We start from the raw sequence: 20,133 nt of genomic DNA, 5'->3' as shown, positions 1-20,133 counted from the left end.
TTTCATTTTTTCCTGTTTGCTTTTACTGTATGAAACAACAAACACACTTACGCCACACTAGACAACCTCCTCATTACTCATGCACTATTCTTCTTTCTTTCCTGGGTTTTTTAAACATCTTGGCCATGATTTACTCTAGTTGTTGTTGTTGAGTAATTCCATCATCAGTTCACAGTCAGATAGCTTTATCAGTCAAGTACTATGAGTGCAAAGAATGTTTAAGCCCACTCATGATGGAGACGCTGTAGCAAATGTTAATTGAGGTTTACAATTAGATTTAACTGAGATCATCTCAGATGAGTGTCTGAGTGCTGCAGCTATTTGAATTTCATTTATGACTGGCATCTATACATAATCATGACATGTTAGGAGAGAGAGAGAGAGAGAGAGAGAGAGAGAGAGAGAGAGAGAGAGAGCAATTGTACAAGGACATGCACAAGACTGGGCTTAAGTTGCCCGAGCAACCGTCCATTTGCCCTCCTTAGCTGAGCTGCCCCACTGGAGGAGAGAAAATAATTGTTATTTTTTTGCTGCATAAATACGAGTAGCCCGTAATTGCTAAAGTTAGACAAATGAAATTGCCATAACATCCAAGCGTTTATTAGTTTTTTGTGCAGGCACGCCCCAGTGGGACACAAATGGGGCAGCCATGCTTGAAGCACATGTGCTTATTATGCTATCACATGAACCAATCTTAGCTAGCTAGCTGACTGACAAATAAGCAGCAGAGTTAAAGTTACTTCTTTCGGGTAAGAGCAACAGCCCGTCACAATGTGTGCACACGTCCCTGCAATTGTACAACAGTTTGTTGGCACGGCGAATCTTGGAGCATGCAAAAGCCAAAAAGATCTTTCATATTCTGTCTCGACAGCGCTGTCTTAACAGCTCCAGATCAATTGTACTGTCAGCAATTTTCATACTTTGTGAGTTAGTCATTTACTCAACTGAACTTCAACTCCTCTGTCACAGTAAACCAGTCACCCAACTCAGACATCCATTTGGACCAGCACCAGAGCAGGCGGCGCCTCAGCCACTTTGGCCTTGCGACGCAGCAGATGAGTCAGGCTCCTGAAGGATGGCGTGGCGTGGAGGAGGAGCTCCTTGAGACCTGCCCGAAACTCCTGGCGAATCAGGCAGTAGAGCACAGGATTGAGGCAGCTGTTGGTGTGTGCCAAACACACGGTCAGGGGAAAGGCGTAGGCCTGCGCATTGTAGAAGGCCTTGCTGAAGGGCACCAGGTCAAACTTTATGAGCACTCCCCACAGTGTCAGCGCCTGATTGGGAAGCCAGCACAGAAAGAAGGAGAGAACCACAATGACGATGGATTTGGTCACTTTGGAGCGACGACTTTGCCGGCCCTGCTCTACCTGTGGGCCCGCTGCACCTGTGATGCGTCGGCTGAGGATTAAGCGCAGGAGCAGCAGGTAGCAGACAGTGATTATGATTAGAGGGATGAGGAAGCCCAACAGGACTTTCTGCAGCTGGTACAGGCCCAAAAGAAGCTGCGGATCCCAGCTGCCTGAGTCTGGAAAGCGCACCAGGCAAAGCTCCTCATCTGACACCTGGGCACTGGTGGAATAGATAGCATGAGGCAAAGTGGCCAGCAGAGAGACAACCCAGATGCCCAGGCTCGTCCACTTGGCCCTCATGGCCGCCGCCCGCCTGCTGTGCATCTTCAGCGCAGAGGAGATTGAGTAATAACGTGCCATGCTCATCGCTGTGAGGAAGAATACACTGGCGTACATGTTCATGGTGGTGACAGAGCTGATTATCTTGCACATCACGCGGCCAAACGGCCAGCGGAAGTCCAGGGCTGTGTCCACTGCCCAGAAAGGTAAAGTCAAAACAAACTGGAGGTCTGTGATAGCTAGTCCCATCACAAAACAGTTGATGGATGACTGCTTCTGCCTGTAGCGTGAGTGCAGGAGATACAGAGCCAGTGTGTTTCCTACCAGCCCGAGTGCACAGACTACAGAGTACACACATGCTATCATCACACGCACCAGCAGACTGGAGCTGTCTCCTTGAAATTCCATGATGGATTCCTTGGTGAGGAGCTGCAGCCAGCAGTGCAGCGACAGGTTGCCGGTGGGACCTCCGCTACAGTTTCCAGCGTTGTCCTCCTGTAGCAGTTGTTGTTCACATGGCTCTGGAGCCAGTGTTTGAACTCCAGTCTCATTCAGCTGCATGGCTGGGCTCTCTTGCTCACATATCACTCTGCACAGCAAAGTTGGACAGCCATGTAGTGCAAAAGAGAGAGAAAAAAGTTTGAGATGATGGCATGTTGAGGATTCCTGTTGGATCTGTTTCACGCTATCTCCCACGGCGCTACAGCTGCAATCCTCTGCCACGATTATCCTCTTCTCCTCTCTGCAGGACTACTCGCAGCCTTGCGCGCCACGGCCGTTTATAGGTTCCACGTGAACGCGCAGGGCTCAGTCGCGCTCTTCTCCTCAGCAGCAACCAGATTATTGGACCAGAGTGAATCCAAGCTCTGATCGCCTCCGCCGCATCAAAGTCTCCCCGCACGTCCGTCAGAGGTGAAGCTTAATGTATTTTGACACGACACCTTCTAGATAATCATGTTTGTGTTGTGCCGCTTCTAAAGGGGACGCGGAGGAAACAGCGCGCGTAAAATATGCAGACGAGCGCCTGTGCCGTACATTTACGCACAGTCCGGTTTTTGATCTTGTCCTTCCACACATCTGATGGGGATGCGCAGGAGGAGGATCAGGGACATAAGCTATCTTATATTGTATATGTGCTTTTAACAAATCCCCTGTTTGCTGGTGCAACTTTTTACAGGAGAAAGAAAAGGGGTCAGGAGCGTTAATTTTAGATACACCACCAAAACAAATAAGGGAACACACAGAATATAACGATGTTGTTGCCAATAATAATGATGACGATAATACTAATAATAATACGAAGAAGAAGAAGAAGAAGAATGTAAATCATTTTTAAACATGACATATGATCCTAAACATTTGTCCAAATGTTTTCTGTGTTTAGTTTTTATCCTTTGTACTTTTAGCCTTACAATATTTTAGCTTTCATCCCACACGAAATCCAGTAGATGTTATTTGCATTCAGAGGGGTAAGGTTTGCAGAAATTCCCCCAAAATCAGTAGATGTACATATATTCAAAATAAAATCGTTACATTACAATATTTACAAATGGGGAAACATTTTTCTGAATTCTTAGTAGAAAATCCCTGCAATATCATGTGATTGAAAAGCGTTCTGTGGCTCAGAATCGATGTACTTTGCCTCATGCTTGCTTCCTGCACCCCCCCCCCCCCCCCCCCCCCCCCCCCCCCCCCATATAAACTGTTGTAATATGATTCCTCACCGCAGGATGTGCTGCTAAATCTCAGTTGTGAATCATTGCGCTGTCCCACGTGTTTTAGCTGCCGAACTAAAAATTGAGTTGTCTTTGGACCATAAACCACTCCGTCAACAAGTTTTCGCAATCACTTCCCTTGTCTGTCAGTAATCCCTCCGTGTAAATTTTTGAGCAAATTAAAAAGACATGACCGGATGAAAAAATTAATCTGCACTGTTTTAATCCCTTGCAACCCAGTTCTTGTCATTTTAACACCTCTTAAACCCCCAAATATGCAAGCACTGACAGCATGCCTGCTTTAATGTTCTGGCTGTTCAACCCTCTGATGTAGAATAAGTCTACACAGGCTGCTTACTGAGCAGGTGATATTTCACAGGTTGCACCCCAAACCAGTTTTCAATTACTCCGAGTTATTATGTGTGACATTTGCCTCAAGTAAAAGAACTGTAATTGTAATTGTAAGTGCCTCACACAGATGCTGTGATGGCAGAGTGGATGCAGCCAACAGTAATGGCGAAGGCTGATGGAATGTCGCCAATTTAGCACATCTGGTTCATTTTCGGCCCCTGCTTGTGTGTGATTAAGTTTATGTATTGTAATGCTATTTCTTATAAAGATAAGGGTCAAGAAGAGGAAGTGTGACTTAATGTAATTGGAGGAGAGGATTGTGATTAGAGTACCTGGGACTGTGTATGTCTCTTACCTCCAAGATCACAGATACAATTAAAGTGAAGTGCACCTATATTGCAGGAGAAAGCCATAGATTCCCTACTTCTGTAATGTTTGTTAGCAAGAAAGCTTGTTGACATATCTTCAGAGAAGCATCAGAGGTGGCGTCACAGAATTTGTTTGCTCCCAGTGGGCCTTTACCATAATGCTCTCTATAGGCTCAAAGAAGATAAAGCCTCATGCCTGCACTCAATCAAAATAATTGGAAAAAATGTGGGCTCCAGCTTTGGCAAAGACTTGGGTCTAGCAAGTCCCCATGGGAGGTACTGTCTGGTTTACTGATTCAACCAACTCTCAAAATTCATCCATGAAGGAAGCAAGGAGCTCCAGCTTCAGGGAGTGACCACAAGCAACCAGCTGTCATTGTCATCTTTGATGCACACGGGGTCATTGATGCAGCCAACGAACCAGCAAAGGCATTCTCTAGTCTGGGCAGTGTGGTGGAGCCTGTAAACCAGCTCAGGTGTGTTTTATTCAGGTGAAGCAGATGTAATATTAAGGATCTGTTGCTGTGGGAAAGAGAAGACAAAGACTGCAGGCCTTAGTTGTGCCACTCTTTCATTTGCTGGGAGGAAGTGAATGCGAGGTTAGGGAAGGACTATGTCGCCTGTTCCAAGGTTATTTGGGCTGTCATATCTGATGATGCAAACTTGAATTCAGTGAGTGACCGCACCGTTAAAAAGGGAGCATCTGTCTGACACCACTTTTTCATTTTATTACTGATGACACTCCAGTGACCCCCGTCTAACTGACACACGAGACAAGGATGCGTCATGCTGTTCATTCATCTTGCAGGACAGAATCATTCAAAAACGGGAGAATGATTGGATGAATGAATTCGTTTTGATGTCCATTAGCCTGGAGTGCTGCCTGTCTCGAATGAGTTGAAACAGCTCACTATCTTGTCCCAGTGGCACTGGAGATAATGCTAACTGAATACTGACATATTTTTAATGGCATGTATCTCACCTTCAGGACGATTAGTATTCCAGGGTGGAAAGGGAAAAACCGCAGATTGTTGTGTGTTAGGCTTATATTTGGTGTAAGCCTAACTCTGGGTATACAGGTCAGCTATCAGATATTCATACAACCAGACACAACATCAACCCAGAGTGTTTTAAGGAGCATTTAAATGCATGTTTTTCTGTCTGAGTCGCAAGTAAACTTTTTAAAGAAACACACAAGAATCAATTCACATCAAACCTGAGTACCAGACCTTTTGTCTGTAAGCCTCGTCTTTGAGTTCCCTGTTATGTTTCCACTGCTATCGCATCTCTCTGTAGCGATTGCCCTGATAGTTGTACTTTTAGCCTTTGCAAACACGGAGGTAAATAGTGTGTGACATAATTATTAATGGGGCCTTTTAAGGTCCAGTTTTAGTGCCAAGTCAAGCCAGCAGCTCTGTGGTGACACACTGCCCGGTTAACAAAACCTCCATCTGTTTGCACTGTGCGTGTTTGCGTGTAGGATGTGTGTTGACTTGCCATCCAAATACGCCTTTATCATGCTGCATCTGAGCTGGACTGAAGTGTAGTCTGTTTTGTTTATAATTATTCATTTCCCTCCTGGAAAGCTAAAATCCCCTATCTAGATAATCTTGAAATGGGCAATAATTATCTAAAAAACACATGGAAAATGGGGTCTGGGACGTTACGATAAGTTAATATGTACCTTACTTAATTGAAGAACTGGAATATAACAACTATGGCAAAAGTAAAACAAAAGAAATTTAATTAGAAAGTTCTGCATGGATTTGCATTTCATTAAACCCTCTAAAACCCCATGAAGTACACAACAGCTGGCAATAAGTTGAGGATAGACTTTAAAACTTTTGACATGTTGATAGAAATCAGCCTTCCAGGAACAAAACTTTACACAGGAGTCAGTCGAAATATAAACAGTATACACTGTAAAACCCCTCCTCCCAGGGGAAGAGCTAGAAATATTAATTTGTTGAACCACCTCTTTAAGTCTGAGAGTGTACCAATTCTACATTACATCTAAACTGCTTAATTAGGTGCCTGGATCCAACACTGATTCCTGTTCACAGCGAGGTGTTTGCTCTGCCAGCACTTTACAGTACTCGACCTTCCTGCAGGTCTGACACAGTGATTAGAGTCAGGAGTAATTGTAGTGACTTCCAGACAACTTCAGACCGTCTGTGCCTTCAGAATTTATTTAGCTTTCTCCATCAAAGCATTTTTTAAAGGCTACAGTCCATGACTTGGTGAAAATGTGCCGTCAAGGTAATTTAATCTTTTTCAACAGAATATGAGCAACAAAGCAAATGCATCGGTTATGAAATTCTCCAGAACTGCCGCAATCTCTGTTGAAACAGTTGTAACTTTATTGATTTGATAACTTGCATTTGGTAAATCCTTGGATGCATTAATTTGTCAGATTGTGGAGTTAAAACTGAAACGGTGTCAACCCAAAGCCAGTCTGTTTACGCAGCTTACAAGTGGTAATTTTAACAGACGGACAGAGAAATAGGTACTTAATGTTGTGAAGTTTGCAGCATCACTTCTGGCTTTTCTTCTTTGATCAGGCTCATATTTCTGTATGATCAGACTCATGCAGACATGTTTATGCCCTTTTCAAGCTATTTACCTTCTACCAAGTGCAAGGTTCACACTTAATATAAGGCTGCATACATTTGCTTGCACATAAATCACCACAAATCAAGTGCACAGATTAATAAATGAAATATCAAGAAACCCATCAACCATCCCAACACAACTAGTGGTTGCAGATCAGTCTGCTGTAGTTGTGCACACACTGTGAGATGCAGAGTAATTAAACTGCACACAACAGCTTCGCAGTGAGCAGAGATCACAGTTTGTTTGGTGTCAAAGTGGATCTTTGCAGGCAAAATCCTGGATTGTGTATGAAGAGAATAAAAGATTGTAAAGTCAAATGTTTTGGTTCATAAATGCAGCATAACATACAGAACTGTTTTTTTAATTGTCATTATTATTGATTGCTTTTCTTGAGCCAAAGGCAGATCTCCATAGATGCAATCTAATGTAAATTTCCACTGTATGTCTTGTGCTTGGAAACTGCACCTATGGACCCATTAATCCCACCACCAATTCATCAATTAAACTTCCTAGTTTACACAATTAATTAATGCCGAATCATTACATGCAAAGACATGAAGTCACGACCACAAATTAATCGCAAACAGCAAATGACTAATTTCCTTATTTGTTTGCTAATGTCTGATGTTTGCATGTTGCATTAAGGCACGCAAGAATTAATTCTGATTCACAAATTAAAGATACTGAGTAAAACACCCTTGTTATACTCAATTGTAAGCAGATTATGTTAACTCTATGTATAAATTATATGTATTAGAAGCACACTTTCTATCATGCAGCTATGTAGTTTCTGACTAACCAGGATGTGATCGCAAAGACCTTCATTAAAAGACAGTTAACCTATGACAGAGCAGTGTCACACCTTGTGTTGAGGCAGAGAGGTACTGTACTGTACATTGTAGAGTAAAGAGTGGCATTAAGAGACTGCAGAAAAGAGGGTGGCAGTTAATACCAGCTCTTCAGTAACATGACTACAAAGGTTAATCTAATTAATTAAGAAAATTAATTTGGCAGAAAGCGCATACCAACTGCATTTTATAGCAGTTTATTTTCCTGCAGGTATAATGACATTTCAAGCACTCCACATGCTGCTTGATGTTAGAGATTTTTAGGTTTCTTATTAAATTGACATGTTTTTCTAATTACCTAAATAACAACAACAGAAAAAGTCTAAAGAAATACAACATAAGACCTTTATTGCTGCCATACCTCTCCGACATGTGAGATATTGATTCAGCTCCGTGTGGTTCGGTGTTTCAATTCCCTCTTTATTCCTCTGAAATTGGAAAAACAATTGCGTTAATAAGGAAGTGTGGAGGTGCCCAGGAATCCACCAAACAAGTACTAGACCAAATTTATCTGGCTCAACGTCACACCTTGAAAGAAAAAGCTCATTCTGTAGATTAAAAAAGAAGATGAGGGCTCTTTTTGATAGACGACCTCAGAGGGAGGCGATCTATGCGTAGAGGCCTCCCGGCTCCGCAGGGATTTCGTCAATCAAAGCGATGGGTGGTGCTGAGTAAAGATGCTGCTGGTCCAGAGACTTTCACCCTGATTAGAGAAAAAAAACCCAAGACGGACTCCAATAAAAGAGGCCGGGGGCAGATGTAGGTCAGAGATAGACAACAAGTCAACCAGCTTACACACCACCCACAGCAGAGAGCATATTGTGTGTTTATGGGTGTGTGAAATACAGCAACTGATGATGTCACTGAGATTTAAGTCAATATTACATTAATGGTACTGTTTAATCTAAATTAGCAGTTTAAGCCGAATGCACGATCTTATCCTCACCAGACAGCTTTTTAGTATGCAAATCAAAAACCTGAAACAAGCCCACAGCAAAGCCAGCTATGAATGAACCGACGAATGTTTTGCAGTGATTCGAGGAATGAAACCCTCTGGCCACAAAGAGTAATCCTTTATTAATCACACACAAAAGGGAAACAAATACGAGAATTTAATGCCCGATAAAATGTAATGTGGGAAGCTGATTTTATCTTCTGTTAAACCACAAAAGTTAAACTGTTACTTGAGATTTCTTCAAGCAGAGGTTTGCGGGAAACAGACGACTGAACGTTCATACTGTCGCTTTCATTTGTACTGATGACTTTTATTGTCTCAGGATGAATTGTAATAACATTATCATCATCAGGAACTTTGAATATGTACAACACTTTAGTTTTTGGCCAAATATCAGCTGTACTTTATGTTTAGTGCTAAGTAGCCAATATTAGCATGCTAAACATCTACTGAGGCTTTTCTTGACTTGGCTTCATGTCCACTTGAACGCACCGCAGCACGTCCGGCCAGGCGTCAGCTGACTGCTGATTTTGTTATCCACTGATGGCGCCTGACAACCCACGATGGGCTTGGCGTGTCAGCTTCATAAACTTAGAGATGAGCTGATAAGGTATTATGGCGGTTGTAATATTCCCCTTGTTAAAATGCACTGAATATCAGATGTGATGGAGACTTTCCATCATTCAAGTAATTTCAAATGCAAAATGTGGCAAAAATTTAAGTTATGCTGTTGGAGCCTGATTCCACAAAGCTGTATAAAACAAAATATTACAAGTAGTCATTTGGCAGATGTTTTTATCCAAAGCGACGTACATATGAATTCACACAGCATCCCAATTTTTTGGAATCAGCGTTGTATTATTATTGTGATATTTTCATGAAGTTTTACAGTTTTAGGATAATTCGTTTAAATGGGAACACTAGTGGTGGTTTATTCTTTTTTCAGTTTCTACGGCAGATCGCTTCATCACAGAGTTGAATCTCGCTCCCTTGATGATAAGTTTAGCTGAATGAAATTGTGGCCAAGTGGCAGCGAGGATAAGCACACTTTCATCTCATCACTGTGAGGTCTGCACTGACAAGCCGGACACGGTGAGTGCTGCGCCTTCAACTAGTAAATATATCAACATGTCGATTGTTTGGTCAGAAGTCTGAGTCATGAGATAAGAGGTCATCGGCTGCACCTTTGGCCCAGTTTTCCATCTCTGTAAACTATGTCTCCACTGACATCAAGCCCACTGTCCTCAAACTTGGAGAGACGGCGTGGTCAGACATTGGATAGTATACTTTCAGGCATCATCAAGGGAAATATTGAGTTTGTTTTTAATTATTACAGCTGTAAATCATAAAATAGAGAAATTTACTCCACAGTTTTTTGAGCCAACTAAGACATCTTTTATTTGAGACGGCTTTACTCCTGAATGAATCTAAACAAATTCAATCATTTCTTCAAAGGAAGCATGCTTTCAGAATCCTTTAACATTTCACAAATTATCCATTTGGATCAAAATTGTACACATCATCTCAGCTCTATTTACCCGCTTTTTGACAGTCTCAAACACAATAATTTACACCGGCATTTTATCAAAGCCAGGAGGCAAAGGAAACAGTTTATCTTGACAGGCAATTTCAGTGGAAGATTCAAATCCATATTCTGATATATAAAACAGTATCACAAATAAGATAAAGGCACACAGATATTCTAGCTATACTAACAACATATTAAAGGCAAAACAGGAATGATTAAAAGCTAATTTTCCTGTCTGTGTAAACAGCAGCCCCAGATAATTCCCTGCTCTACCATCAGGAGGAGGACGGTTTAGGGAAGTCATGTGGGGATAATTTATTCATTTCTTTTACATGCCATCGGCATGTGGTCGCAGCCTGGCAGATCGGTGGGGATCCAAGGTCACAGTAGCTACGTGACCAGTAATTGGGTCTACATGGAAATGATCCAGCCTCTCTTCCTGACTGCTGTTTAGAGACACAGGCTCCAAATTGGACCGGTCTTGGTTCACCCCCAGCTTTCCCATCAGCGCGGTAACATCATCCACTTCTTGGTCTCCTGGGAAATGCCGATGCAGAGATTCCAATTCATCCTCAGCAGAGAAGGGAGGGTCAGTGACATGGAGCACACGGGAAGCCTGGAGGTTCTGCAGGGACCGTGACTGGACTGTGAGAACAACATGCAGAGAGAAGTTCAGCAAGTTCACGCCTGTGTGGGCATGCACATTATTTAAGATTTGAGATTTAAGATCCATATTTTATTAATCACCATGCAACATGCCATGCATCGGTGAACACAACAGCACACACAACATGCACATGTCACGCTTTTTGGTGAAATTATTCCTCCGCGTTTGACCCATCCTGGTAATGAGGAGGAGGAGCGGTGGGCTGCCAGCCGACAGCGGCGCCCGGGTCATTCGGTCAGGTGGTGATCTTCTTGCATGTTTTTAGTGGGGGGGGGGGGTTTGTGGAGGATACCCCAGGTGAACACGGGGAGAGCATGCAAACTCCACACAGAAAGGCCTCGAGACAAAGGGCAGTATGCACCGGAGGCATGGTGGAGGACACGCCCTCCAGAGCCCACAGCGCCCCAGGCGGGAATCGAACCCGGGAGGTGACAGTGTTACCACTGTCTTACCGTGCCACCACACCTTATTGTGTGTTTTGCAACACTTTCATTCCCCCTATTTAGCATTAATAAGCAGTGCATAAGCATTTAATGACTAATAATGATCCTCTTGGGGGCACCTGTAAGTGGAGGCTGGTGTATAAACAGATGACTGACAGTGTAGTAAAACACAGTTTAAGTAACATGAGAATAATTTTATATATTATGAGTTATAATTGGTGACAAATGCCATACATTGAAAAAATAAAAAAAAACCTTGCACAGTGTGCTGTAAGTACATACAATTCAAGCCTACAGGCATTACAGACTCTAAATCTCTAAAAACTCAGGGAAAGTGCAGCATCGATTGCGTTTTCGAGACTGCCAAACATCTTATGGTAACAAATTACTCCTTGGTGCTGTGCAAATTCTGATCTTGCTTCTTAATTAAAATATTGACCTTTTGGAGGTTTGTGCCAATAAATCAAAAAAAAAAAAAGATAATTAATAGTCATTCATCAGAGGCTGCTGACAGGGCAATAGCTTAATAACTGTAATGATAATACATGGCCTCGGTTCTCAGCTGTAGTCGTTAAAGTTTTAAGTCGACAGCAAATCCTGAGACAGGCGGAGCACGCTGTGAAGCTCTGCAGGTGAGAACCTTTCAAGCAGTGGGTGAGACTGCAGCTCTAACAAGCTCCTCAGCTGTGACAGAGAGGTGCTGGATTAGTTGGCAGGCGGGCGCACAAAGCTATTTAGTGCTGAAGGTTACTCACTTCTGACCGGACTGAAGTCTCCTTGGCTGACCTTGGTGTCAGAGAACGGCTTGAGGTTGGGGAACAGGATTAGGGAGAAGGACAGCAGCAGCACCTAAGGAACCAAGAAAAAGAGAGTTTAGATAGAGGCTGACTGGAACTGCTGGAAAATACATCGTTCATACTTCAAGTTCAAGTCAAATAAAGTTGTTACTAAATCTGCATGCTCTGCAGCGTTGAACTTTTGAATAGCTAGTGGGCTGGATGTTCCCCCTGTGAATACACTTTCAGGTTGCAACGTCTTGCTTCTTGTAAAGTGCTCTGTAACCGGGAACTGTGACTTAGTCATATTCATAGATGTTGTTTAAAGATGAGGCATGCATGTTGCCTCAGGTTTTGCACTTTATTCCACTGGAGTGATCAAAGGCAATGGATGGTTGCTGTTCAATGCATTTCTCTTCATGGGGATTGTGTTTTGTTTTTTTTTTGTGCTGTCTTTTCCATTGTGTTCATATCTCATTTGGCCTTTCTCGACGTCTAATCCAGCTGCAGTTATTGCTATTCGGCTTGCTGGGAAGGTGAATGTTTTTAGCGATGAGTCATATGGGGTGTCTGGGCAGTTTGTTTATCTTCCTGGCACACACACACACACACACACCACACACACACTCACACACACACACACACACACACACACACACACACACACACACACACACACACACACAGGACATCCGTACCAGTACACAAGTCCCAGTTTGGGCTGGCTTGTTTGATGTATTCATGACCAGAGCCTGCAGCCGGCGCAACTGTTCCATTAGCGACCTGTGGAGAGGATGGGGGGAAAGGGGAAGGCAAAGGTAAAAGAGAGCAAAATAAGAATGGAAATGACAGAAAAAAGTTGGACTAACAAGAGTTTCAGGGAACAAGACAACAAGGCAAGAATTTAAAGGCACTTTCTGAGTGGAGGAAATGTCATAACAAGCTTCGCCAGGAGATTATAGAGGAAGAAATGATTGGAAATGGAAAGAGAAGTCCTGTTTCAAAATCTCTCACATGTTGCATTTCTCCAGCTGGGACACCTTCCTCTGCAGCTCGTGGTTGTGCGCACTGCAGGCGGCCATCCTGGAGGAGGCAGCCAATGAGAAAATACAATTATCTCACTTATTTTGATGCTGCAAAAACCACATCGTGGGTCAAACTTTTTCATTAATGCTCGATTAACAAAGACATTTTTTAGGGCCAAATGAACAAGAATTTCAATACTACCATCCTCATTTAAGAAGTTATTTAAAGGTGCATCCACTTTGCATTACTGCCTCAAAGCACAGTACCAAATATCTTCGATTCATTTTCAACCTGTTCAGCAGCTGAATCTCAAAATTCACATGTCTGTCGGCTTTCCTGAAACGTCCCTGCTCACAAAAGTGGTGATGAAATGGATTACATATCCAAAGCGAGTTTCAGGTCTCTGCAAGCCGATGTTTTGGGAAATATATTCTGCATTTTTGTGTCTGTCAGTTAAGATTAGAGAGACGTTGGTAAATATGGGGAGCGAGGGGAACGCCATATGAGAAAGGCCAGAATCAAACCACAAGTGGCACAACTGAAATGAACTGACCAAAGGCTGCCTGGAGGGTACAGCAGGACAATAATCAAGCAAATCACAGTTTGCTTTGGAAAATGGTCCGAATATGTTTAGATACAAAAACACATAAAGCAATGATCATTTCTCTAGATTCTCACCTGCTCTCCAGCCCATCAATATACTCCTTCTTCTTCTTCCTGCTCTCCTGGGCAGACTGCTTATTGCGAATCTTTCTTCGTATTTTCTTCAGAATCCTTTCTTCGTACTGATTGACAGAAGAAGAAACATGTTCACCTTGAGCTTTGAACTCTGGGAGCTGCTGGTTGCTTGCATTGTTTAGGTACTGATCGCCGCCCATTTACCTTTGTGAGGGGTAGTTGGTTGGGCAGAGTCACCCCCTCCTTTGCTAAGAGCTTCTTCTCATCCTCATTGAGAATCAGCTCTTGCATGGACTGCTGGTATGGGTGTGGGGGCTGGTGGTGAGATATGAATGCTTATATTTAAAACATAGTCACTGCTGTTTGATTGAATTTTCTCCCTGCCCCGACACCTCGTCCCCCTCCTCCTCCTCTTCCTCCCCCTCTTTCTCCTTCTCTCTCCCTAGAGCCTAGCAAGAAGTAGTTAAATGAGTGCAGACTATCAGGCCACCTTCATCATTCTCATTTCATGGCTACCTCAAAGCAATTATGGTGTGAGAACCTAAGTTGCATTCTGCTGCTCTGTCCTTCATCTTATTAAGCTGGGATCAACACCCGGATCGAGCTGAAATCCACACCATACCCTTAAGTTTCAGAAACACAAACACATTATTCTGCTGGTGATCGTTTGTATTCACTTGTTGACCTCCACTTTATGGATTTCTTTTCCTTGGAAATTAAATAATTATGACAAACACCCTTTAATACGGTGCAGTAGTTAGGACTGTCGCCCTCGGGGGTCAAACCCTGCAGCTGATTTTCTGTCAGTGCTCTTTCCTTTTCTAAAATTGCCTGTGAATGATTGTATGTCTCCACATATGTGTCAGGCCTGTGATTGAATGGTGACTTGTCCTCCGCCTGTCGCTCTTGTGTCAGCTGGAATTGGCTCCAGAACCCTGTGACCCTTCAAAAGATAAGCTGGTATAGCAAATGGAAGGATGGATGTGTGGTGCAACACGAAACATCTCCACAAAATGCATTTTTACAGTCTTACATGACTGCAAATTCTTTCCAAAAATATAAAGGAACACAAATGATGGTGAAAAATATTACCATGAGTAAAATGCTAATGTTTCTGCTGTATTCCTCCTCTCTGTGTCAGCATGCAAACCTGAGCGCTGCTGGGAAGGTTTGCCGCACGCTCCGCAAACCTTCCTACGAGCAAAAGTTTGAAAATAAGAATTTCTTTTGGCATTCCAAAGGCCTCACTCCTCGGTGAATCCATTATTTCAGCGATTGTAGTCACCTACTTGTTTTCCCTGTGCACACTCTGACTCACACAAAGGTAAACAACAGGCCCTGTGCATGAGTCAAGCAGCCAAGATGCACAAACACACACTTTCCTTACTTTACTCTCCCCCCATCACTACTGCACCATCCCCACTGACTCTGTCAAACCCCCACCACAACCAGGGCACACTCACGGGTTCCAGTGTGCCAGACAGCAGCAGATCCTTGACAGTTAGTGGGAAGCCGGTGGACACCTGTGGTCTGTGTACATCAGGGGCATATTGTGTAATCCTTGTCCTGCCCACTGGCAACTGGGGCTCCCAGCCATCTGCACCCACACAGAATCAAGAATATTAAATGCTTTATAAATAATAAAGGATCAATAAGACATGCTACTGTCATTGTTTGGATTATGTGACAAACAACAGTTGAAAAAAATAGAAATGACATTTGGAGCCAGAACATCACACAAACGTGTGTACTTAGATTTTTCATGAACAATAACGTCAATGTCTCTGATAATCTGAATATTCTCACACACAGTCACAAATGATGAATGTTATCCTACTTCATCTTTATCATGTGCAGGATGTCATGACTAAAATGTCGTATTCACAATGTTTTTCAGTCATTGCTCACAAATCTAACATTGTAATCAGAATGAAATGATTATCTGAGACCTTGATCTTCCAATATGTCCCATTCTGAGTGCTTTTCTGTACTCACTGAGGTTAATGGAGACGTTCGCTTCCAGGGCTGCCTTAGTTTGTGGCCCTGTACCGAAATACTGAGCGTCCCCAGGTGGGCTCTCGGGGCGCTGAGGGCTGTCCATCTGATCTGACGGAGGATCCTCGCTGATCCCACTGTCACTGGGAGAAGGGGACCAGAGAGGCGAGCCTGACACCGAGTCACTTCCGGTCAGGAGGGCATTGAGGAAGTCGTCCTCCGCTTGTTCGGCCGGCTGCAGTAGCGGCTGGGTGGAAACGAGGAAAGTGCTGTGATTATTCTGTCGGTGTGAGATGACAACAGGGTGAGAGACAGGGCAGACAAAGACCTGCAAAGTATGTCAAGGAGTGACTATAAAGTAGTTATAAAGCAAACAAAGCTACTTGTAGCATCTGAGTGACATTAGCCATCCCACAGACTCACGCACATTCGGCTCCTGGATTGGCCAGGAGTGATGGTTGCCATGGCGTCCTGTTTCCTCATGGCGGAGAATGCCTTCGTTCTGATCAAACAGCCAGTCAAGCAGCTCAATGCCATCACAACCCTGAAATGAGATCATCACATTTAATATCACAGGCAGTATATGTTTCATGCTTTTAGAGGCAAAGACAACGAATATATAATGTGTCATATGGAGCCACAGCTGGGGACTGCTTTTTACCATTCACCACGATCTTCCCTGAACACACATGAACAATATGTTCCCCGCTCTGTGTCTGTCAGTCTCTGAGATAATTTTTCAGCAATAATTATGTACTTTCAGTCACTTTCTAAAACAAGGCTTTGTCTATAGGATTAGACACATATAAGATTTTAACGTAGGCTTTTAATTTGCTTTCAGGACTGAACTTTGCTCTGTGGGCTTGCCCCAATAACCTATTAATAGCATATAACAATCCAACAAGAAGTATAATATTTGGTGATTTACCTGATTTTGGTAGTGCTCCATAGTTTCAGAGTTTGGGTGGCACAAGAAAGACGCCCCCAAGTCGACAGAGATCCAGCCAAAATATCCTTTATTTCGCAGAGCAGTAGCTTTGTCTCTGTTCCTAAAGCGTCTCCACTGTATCTCTCAGCTCTTCTTCTCAGGTCCAAAGTTTAAACTCCAACACAACACACCCAGCCAACTAGCTCGCTTCGTCCCCATTGGCTATGAGGAGATACAATCTGATTGGCAGCAGGAGTACACAGCTAAGGAACATAAGAAGTTAGAGACAGACGACCTGAAGTCACCACTAAGATCTACGATGTAAAACATCAGATAGGTCAAAGTCTATTGTTTCTTTTCCTCTTATTTTTTTGATAGCATATTGACGTAATGGTAGCTCTGACCTTTGGCATACATTCATAACACAATGGACATACAATGGTTCCAGACAACAAAATTCAACAACTTTTCCATAAAAAATATTGTAGAACAAGCGCATTTCAGTCAGTCTGTAACAACACTGTTTATTGAACTTACACACGTATATAATCCATAAAAAACAACATACTATAACAACATACATAACACATACTTAAAGACAGTCACACTGGATCAGGAAGAAGATAAATAAGATTCTTAGTGGTCAATCAGTTCAGCTGAGGAGGGCAACAACCTGAATGGCAAGACTTAGGCTCTAACATCCCATGTAACCCACTTTGTGATGGCTTTAATATCACACATATTAACACATTGCATGTTATTGTGATGTTGCAGACCTTGAGGAAACTGGAATAAGTGGCAATAATGAAAAGCAGTCTGAAGCCTCTTAAAGCACCAATCAGTCTTTCAGGAGGCTTAAAAACACGAATGTACCGCAAAGGCAAAGTAGGATGAAAACATAATCAAGCAGACACAATTTGAACCTTCTCTTTATAATATGTGATTTGTCTGAAAGTCTAATTATTTTTGTCAGCATTTTTTTTAAAACCCTGAGTGTATCTCAACAAGTAAAATAAATGAACTAATCACAGAGGAACTGTGAAAGAGCAAAACTATTAAGAATTTTCATTTTCATTCATTTTGAGGTTTTTGTTTTTCATCTGGCATCGAAGGAAATCAAAAAACACATTTCCTAAAAGGTAAAACTATTCCTTTAAACTCCCTCCACCTGCATGACCACAATGGATTTCTTGTGAGAAATTAGGAAGTTAAGTTTTAGTGTAAAAATCTAAATCTTCATGATCTTGCCCGTAATACACAAAATATGTCAGATGTTCGGCCAAAATCTCTGTGAGATCACTAACACCTACAGAGGTAGAATGAGGTTGTTTTATTAGGGTTACTTGTGTCACGCCGGGTATTGCAGTTGGAGTTGGCTGTAAGTTTATTTGACTTGGCGCTGAGGATCTTCTGTTGGGAAGGCTTCCTGCTGCAGCAGTCAGACAAGAGCAGGGAACGCACGATAAATAGCCGGAGGGAGAACAGCAAACAACAGTCAGGTATTTAACTGAATGATCCAACATCAGCAGGGGGGATAAAACAGAGCAGAGCCAGACGAGGCGGAAGCTGCGGTGGCTGAGGAGGCCTTTATGACGCAGCAACAGCACAGCAGCAATAGTGATTATGAGCATGGAGGCTTTTAAAGGTGCACTATGTAACAACTGACCCCCCCAGCCTTGAATTCATACTCTGAACAAAGACTGCTGTTATGATTCCAGAGAATCAATGCAATTACAGGACCAGAGGTGCGGACAATCAGCAGGAGACAAGGAGCCGTTAAACAACAACGGTTTATTACAGACCAAAATACAAGAACACAACATCAGCCCAATAAAACAAAAGATCACTACACCGTGGCGAGCGGGTAGGAAGAAAAACCCTCAACTAAGAAATAAACAAAAACACTTAGGAAATTCAGACTAAGACTGTCACTACCAAAACCCTAGAGGTAACACTAAACACAAAATCAGCCCAAAAAACAAAAACTCACTACACTGTGGTGAGCGGGTAGGAAGACAAAACCAGCACAAAAACTCAGACTAACAAGGCTAGACAATACAGAGGACCTAAGAGACTAGGCTATGAAGAACAAGAAGACTTTGGCACAAGGACTAGAGCAAGAATGGCTGGAAAGTCTCAGCAAGGCTTTGACAATCTGGCAGCGTGCCCATGCTGCCACGCTGCTTAAGAGTGTCAGGAAATCAGTCTCAGGTGCGTCGGAGATTAGCAGCACCGCCAGGCCACACCTCCGCTGCAGGCGAGGAGAAAGAGAGAGAGCCATTAAGAAAAAACAATTACAAAACAACCAGAAAACACAAAATAAAAACACAGACCATAACAACTGCAGCATATCACTGGAGTAACCGCTAACTGCTGCTACATGTTGCTGTGTTTGCTTGTTAGCTTAATTAGCCATGCAGATAGCGGCTTTATTAGCTCACTCTTCCCAGGTGGGGAGCTTGGCCCACCAGAGCTAGCACAGAGACCCAGCAGGGAACAATGATATAGGGCAACCGAGGAATGGGCAACCAAACCTATGAACACATCAGACCAGGACCGAACATAAAACCGATGGAGACCAGTTTGATAACAGGGAATGTAGTACTGAGGTGATTTACAGCTGCTTCAACCAGAACTGGGAGAGGAATGAAACAGAGGTCCAGCATCTGTCAGTTCCCGCCTCCAGAGGCCTGAGCAGCTGTTACGGGTCAGCCCTGGGATGCCAGGAGCCAAACCCGGCGAGAACACCACCTTAGTGTTGTTTGACTGAGGGCAGACCGTACGATACAGTAACACACTCTTGAGGTACAAATTAGTGTTATGAAACAGGAAGGGCCTAGCCTAGCTGGTTAGCATGCTCACTTCAGTCGGTATCTCTGCAACCCAGCACATGGACGTCTTTGATATGATGTGAAGTCTTTTATTTCTTCACATTCTGTTGACAATTCTAGTTAATGTTTTAAACTAAAATTCTTACGCTCTTTAAACAGAGCGTCAGTGCACTGAGACTTCATGGGTAAGATAAGCTAGCGGTCAGCTGACACAGCGTCTTGCCAGGACTTGTCTGCTGGGTTTTCATGAAAAAAGCATTATGCAATCATTATTGCTTCATTATCTGATGGAAGAAGGTTCCAAAGGGCAAAAGCTCTGTAATTACTCTACAAACTGTTTTTGAAAACTTCAGCTCGGAAGAAAAAAGCTCTATGAGCAGAAATGGTTGATGCGAACGCAGAGTGAGTACAGTAAATTGTTAAGCCTCGTGGTCTTCATGCCGGTTATCAGCGGTGTCGTCAGACGGAGACAGATGTTTGATGTGCCACCAGTACGTCTGGTTCTTCCCACTTATCTGTAACAGTTTGTGTGTGTTTCCCACTGACTCCCACTGTCCTCACTCCAGGAAACTCACTCAGGCTGTGATAGATCTGTCATTACTCAAAGGGCGTTTCTACCTTTTTTACTTTGCTAACTAACTGAAAGTTTGGTTCTGAAACTTGTAATTTTAAAATGCAGCAGTAATTGTTGAACAACCACAGATATGATGCATCTGAGTTATGGACTGCTGTACTAAACATTGAAATAAGTGTTGTTCTTTATTATGCTAGCTGCGTGGCTAA

The 20,133-nt window shown here is 43.0% G+C and overlaps 2 protein-coding genes across 2 annotated transcripts; both read right to left on the bottom strand.

Moving 5' to 3' along the window:
* Window positions 1-618: 618 nt before the first annotated feature.
* Window positions 619-2,342, bottom strand: rxfp3.2b (relaxin family peptide receptor 3.2b). Its single transcript, XM_070961268.1, has one exon. It carries the CDS (start codon window positions 2,187-2,189, stop codon window positions 987-989), a length of 1,203 nt encoding a protein of 400 aa, XP_070817369.1. The 5' UTR covers window positions 2,190-2,342; the 3' UTR covers window positions 619-986.
* Window positions 2,343-10,222: 7,880 nt separating this feature from the next.
* Window positions 10,223-16,631, bottom strand: creb3l3a (cAMP responsive element binding protein 3-like 3a). The gene is made up of 10 exons (XM_070961612.1): window positions 16,520-16,631; window positions 16,019-16,135; window positions 15,592-15,838; window positions 15,060-15,193; window positions 13,801-13,911; window positions 13,597-13,703; window positions 12,907-12,975; window positions 12,591-12,675; window positions 11,872-11,965; window positions 10,223-10,651 (listed from the first exon to the last, which is right to left on the bottom strand). Exons 1-10 carry the CDS (start codon window positions 16,538-16,540, stop codon window positions 10,335-10,337), a joined length of 1,302 nt encoding a protein of 433 aa, XP_070817713.1. The 5' UTR covers window positions 16,541-16,631; the 3' UTR covers window positions 10,223-10,334.
* Between the last annotated feature and the right edge of the window lie 3,502 nt (window positions 16,632-20,133).

The sequence above is a fragment of the Chaetodon trifascialis genome, chromosome 4, assembly GCF_039877785.1.
Source record: "Chaetodon trifascialis isolate fChaTrf1 chromosome 4, fChaTrf1.hap1, whole genome shotgun sequence".
Classification (NCBI taxonomy): Eukaryota; Metazoa; Chordata; class Actinopteri; order Chaetodontiformes; family Chaetodontidae; genus Chaetodon; species Chaetodon trifascialis.
The sequence above is the reverse complement of the archived record's forward strand: the minus strand, read 5'-3'. Positions and strand labels throughout refer to the sequence as shown.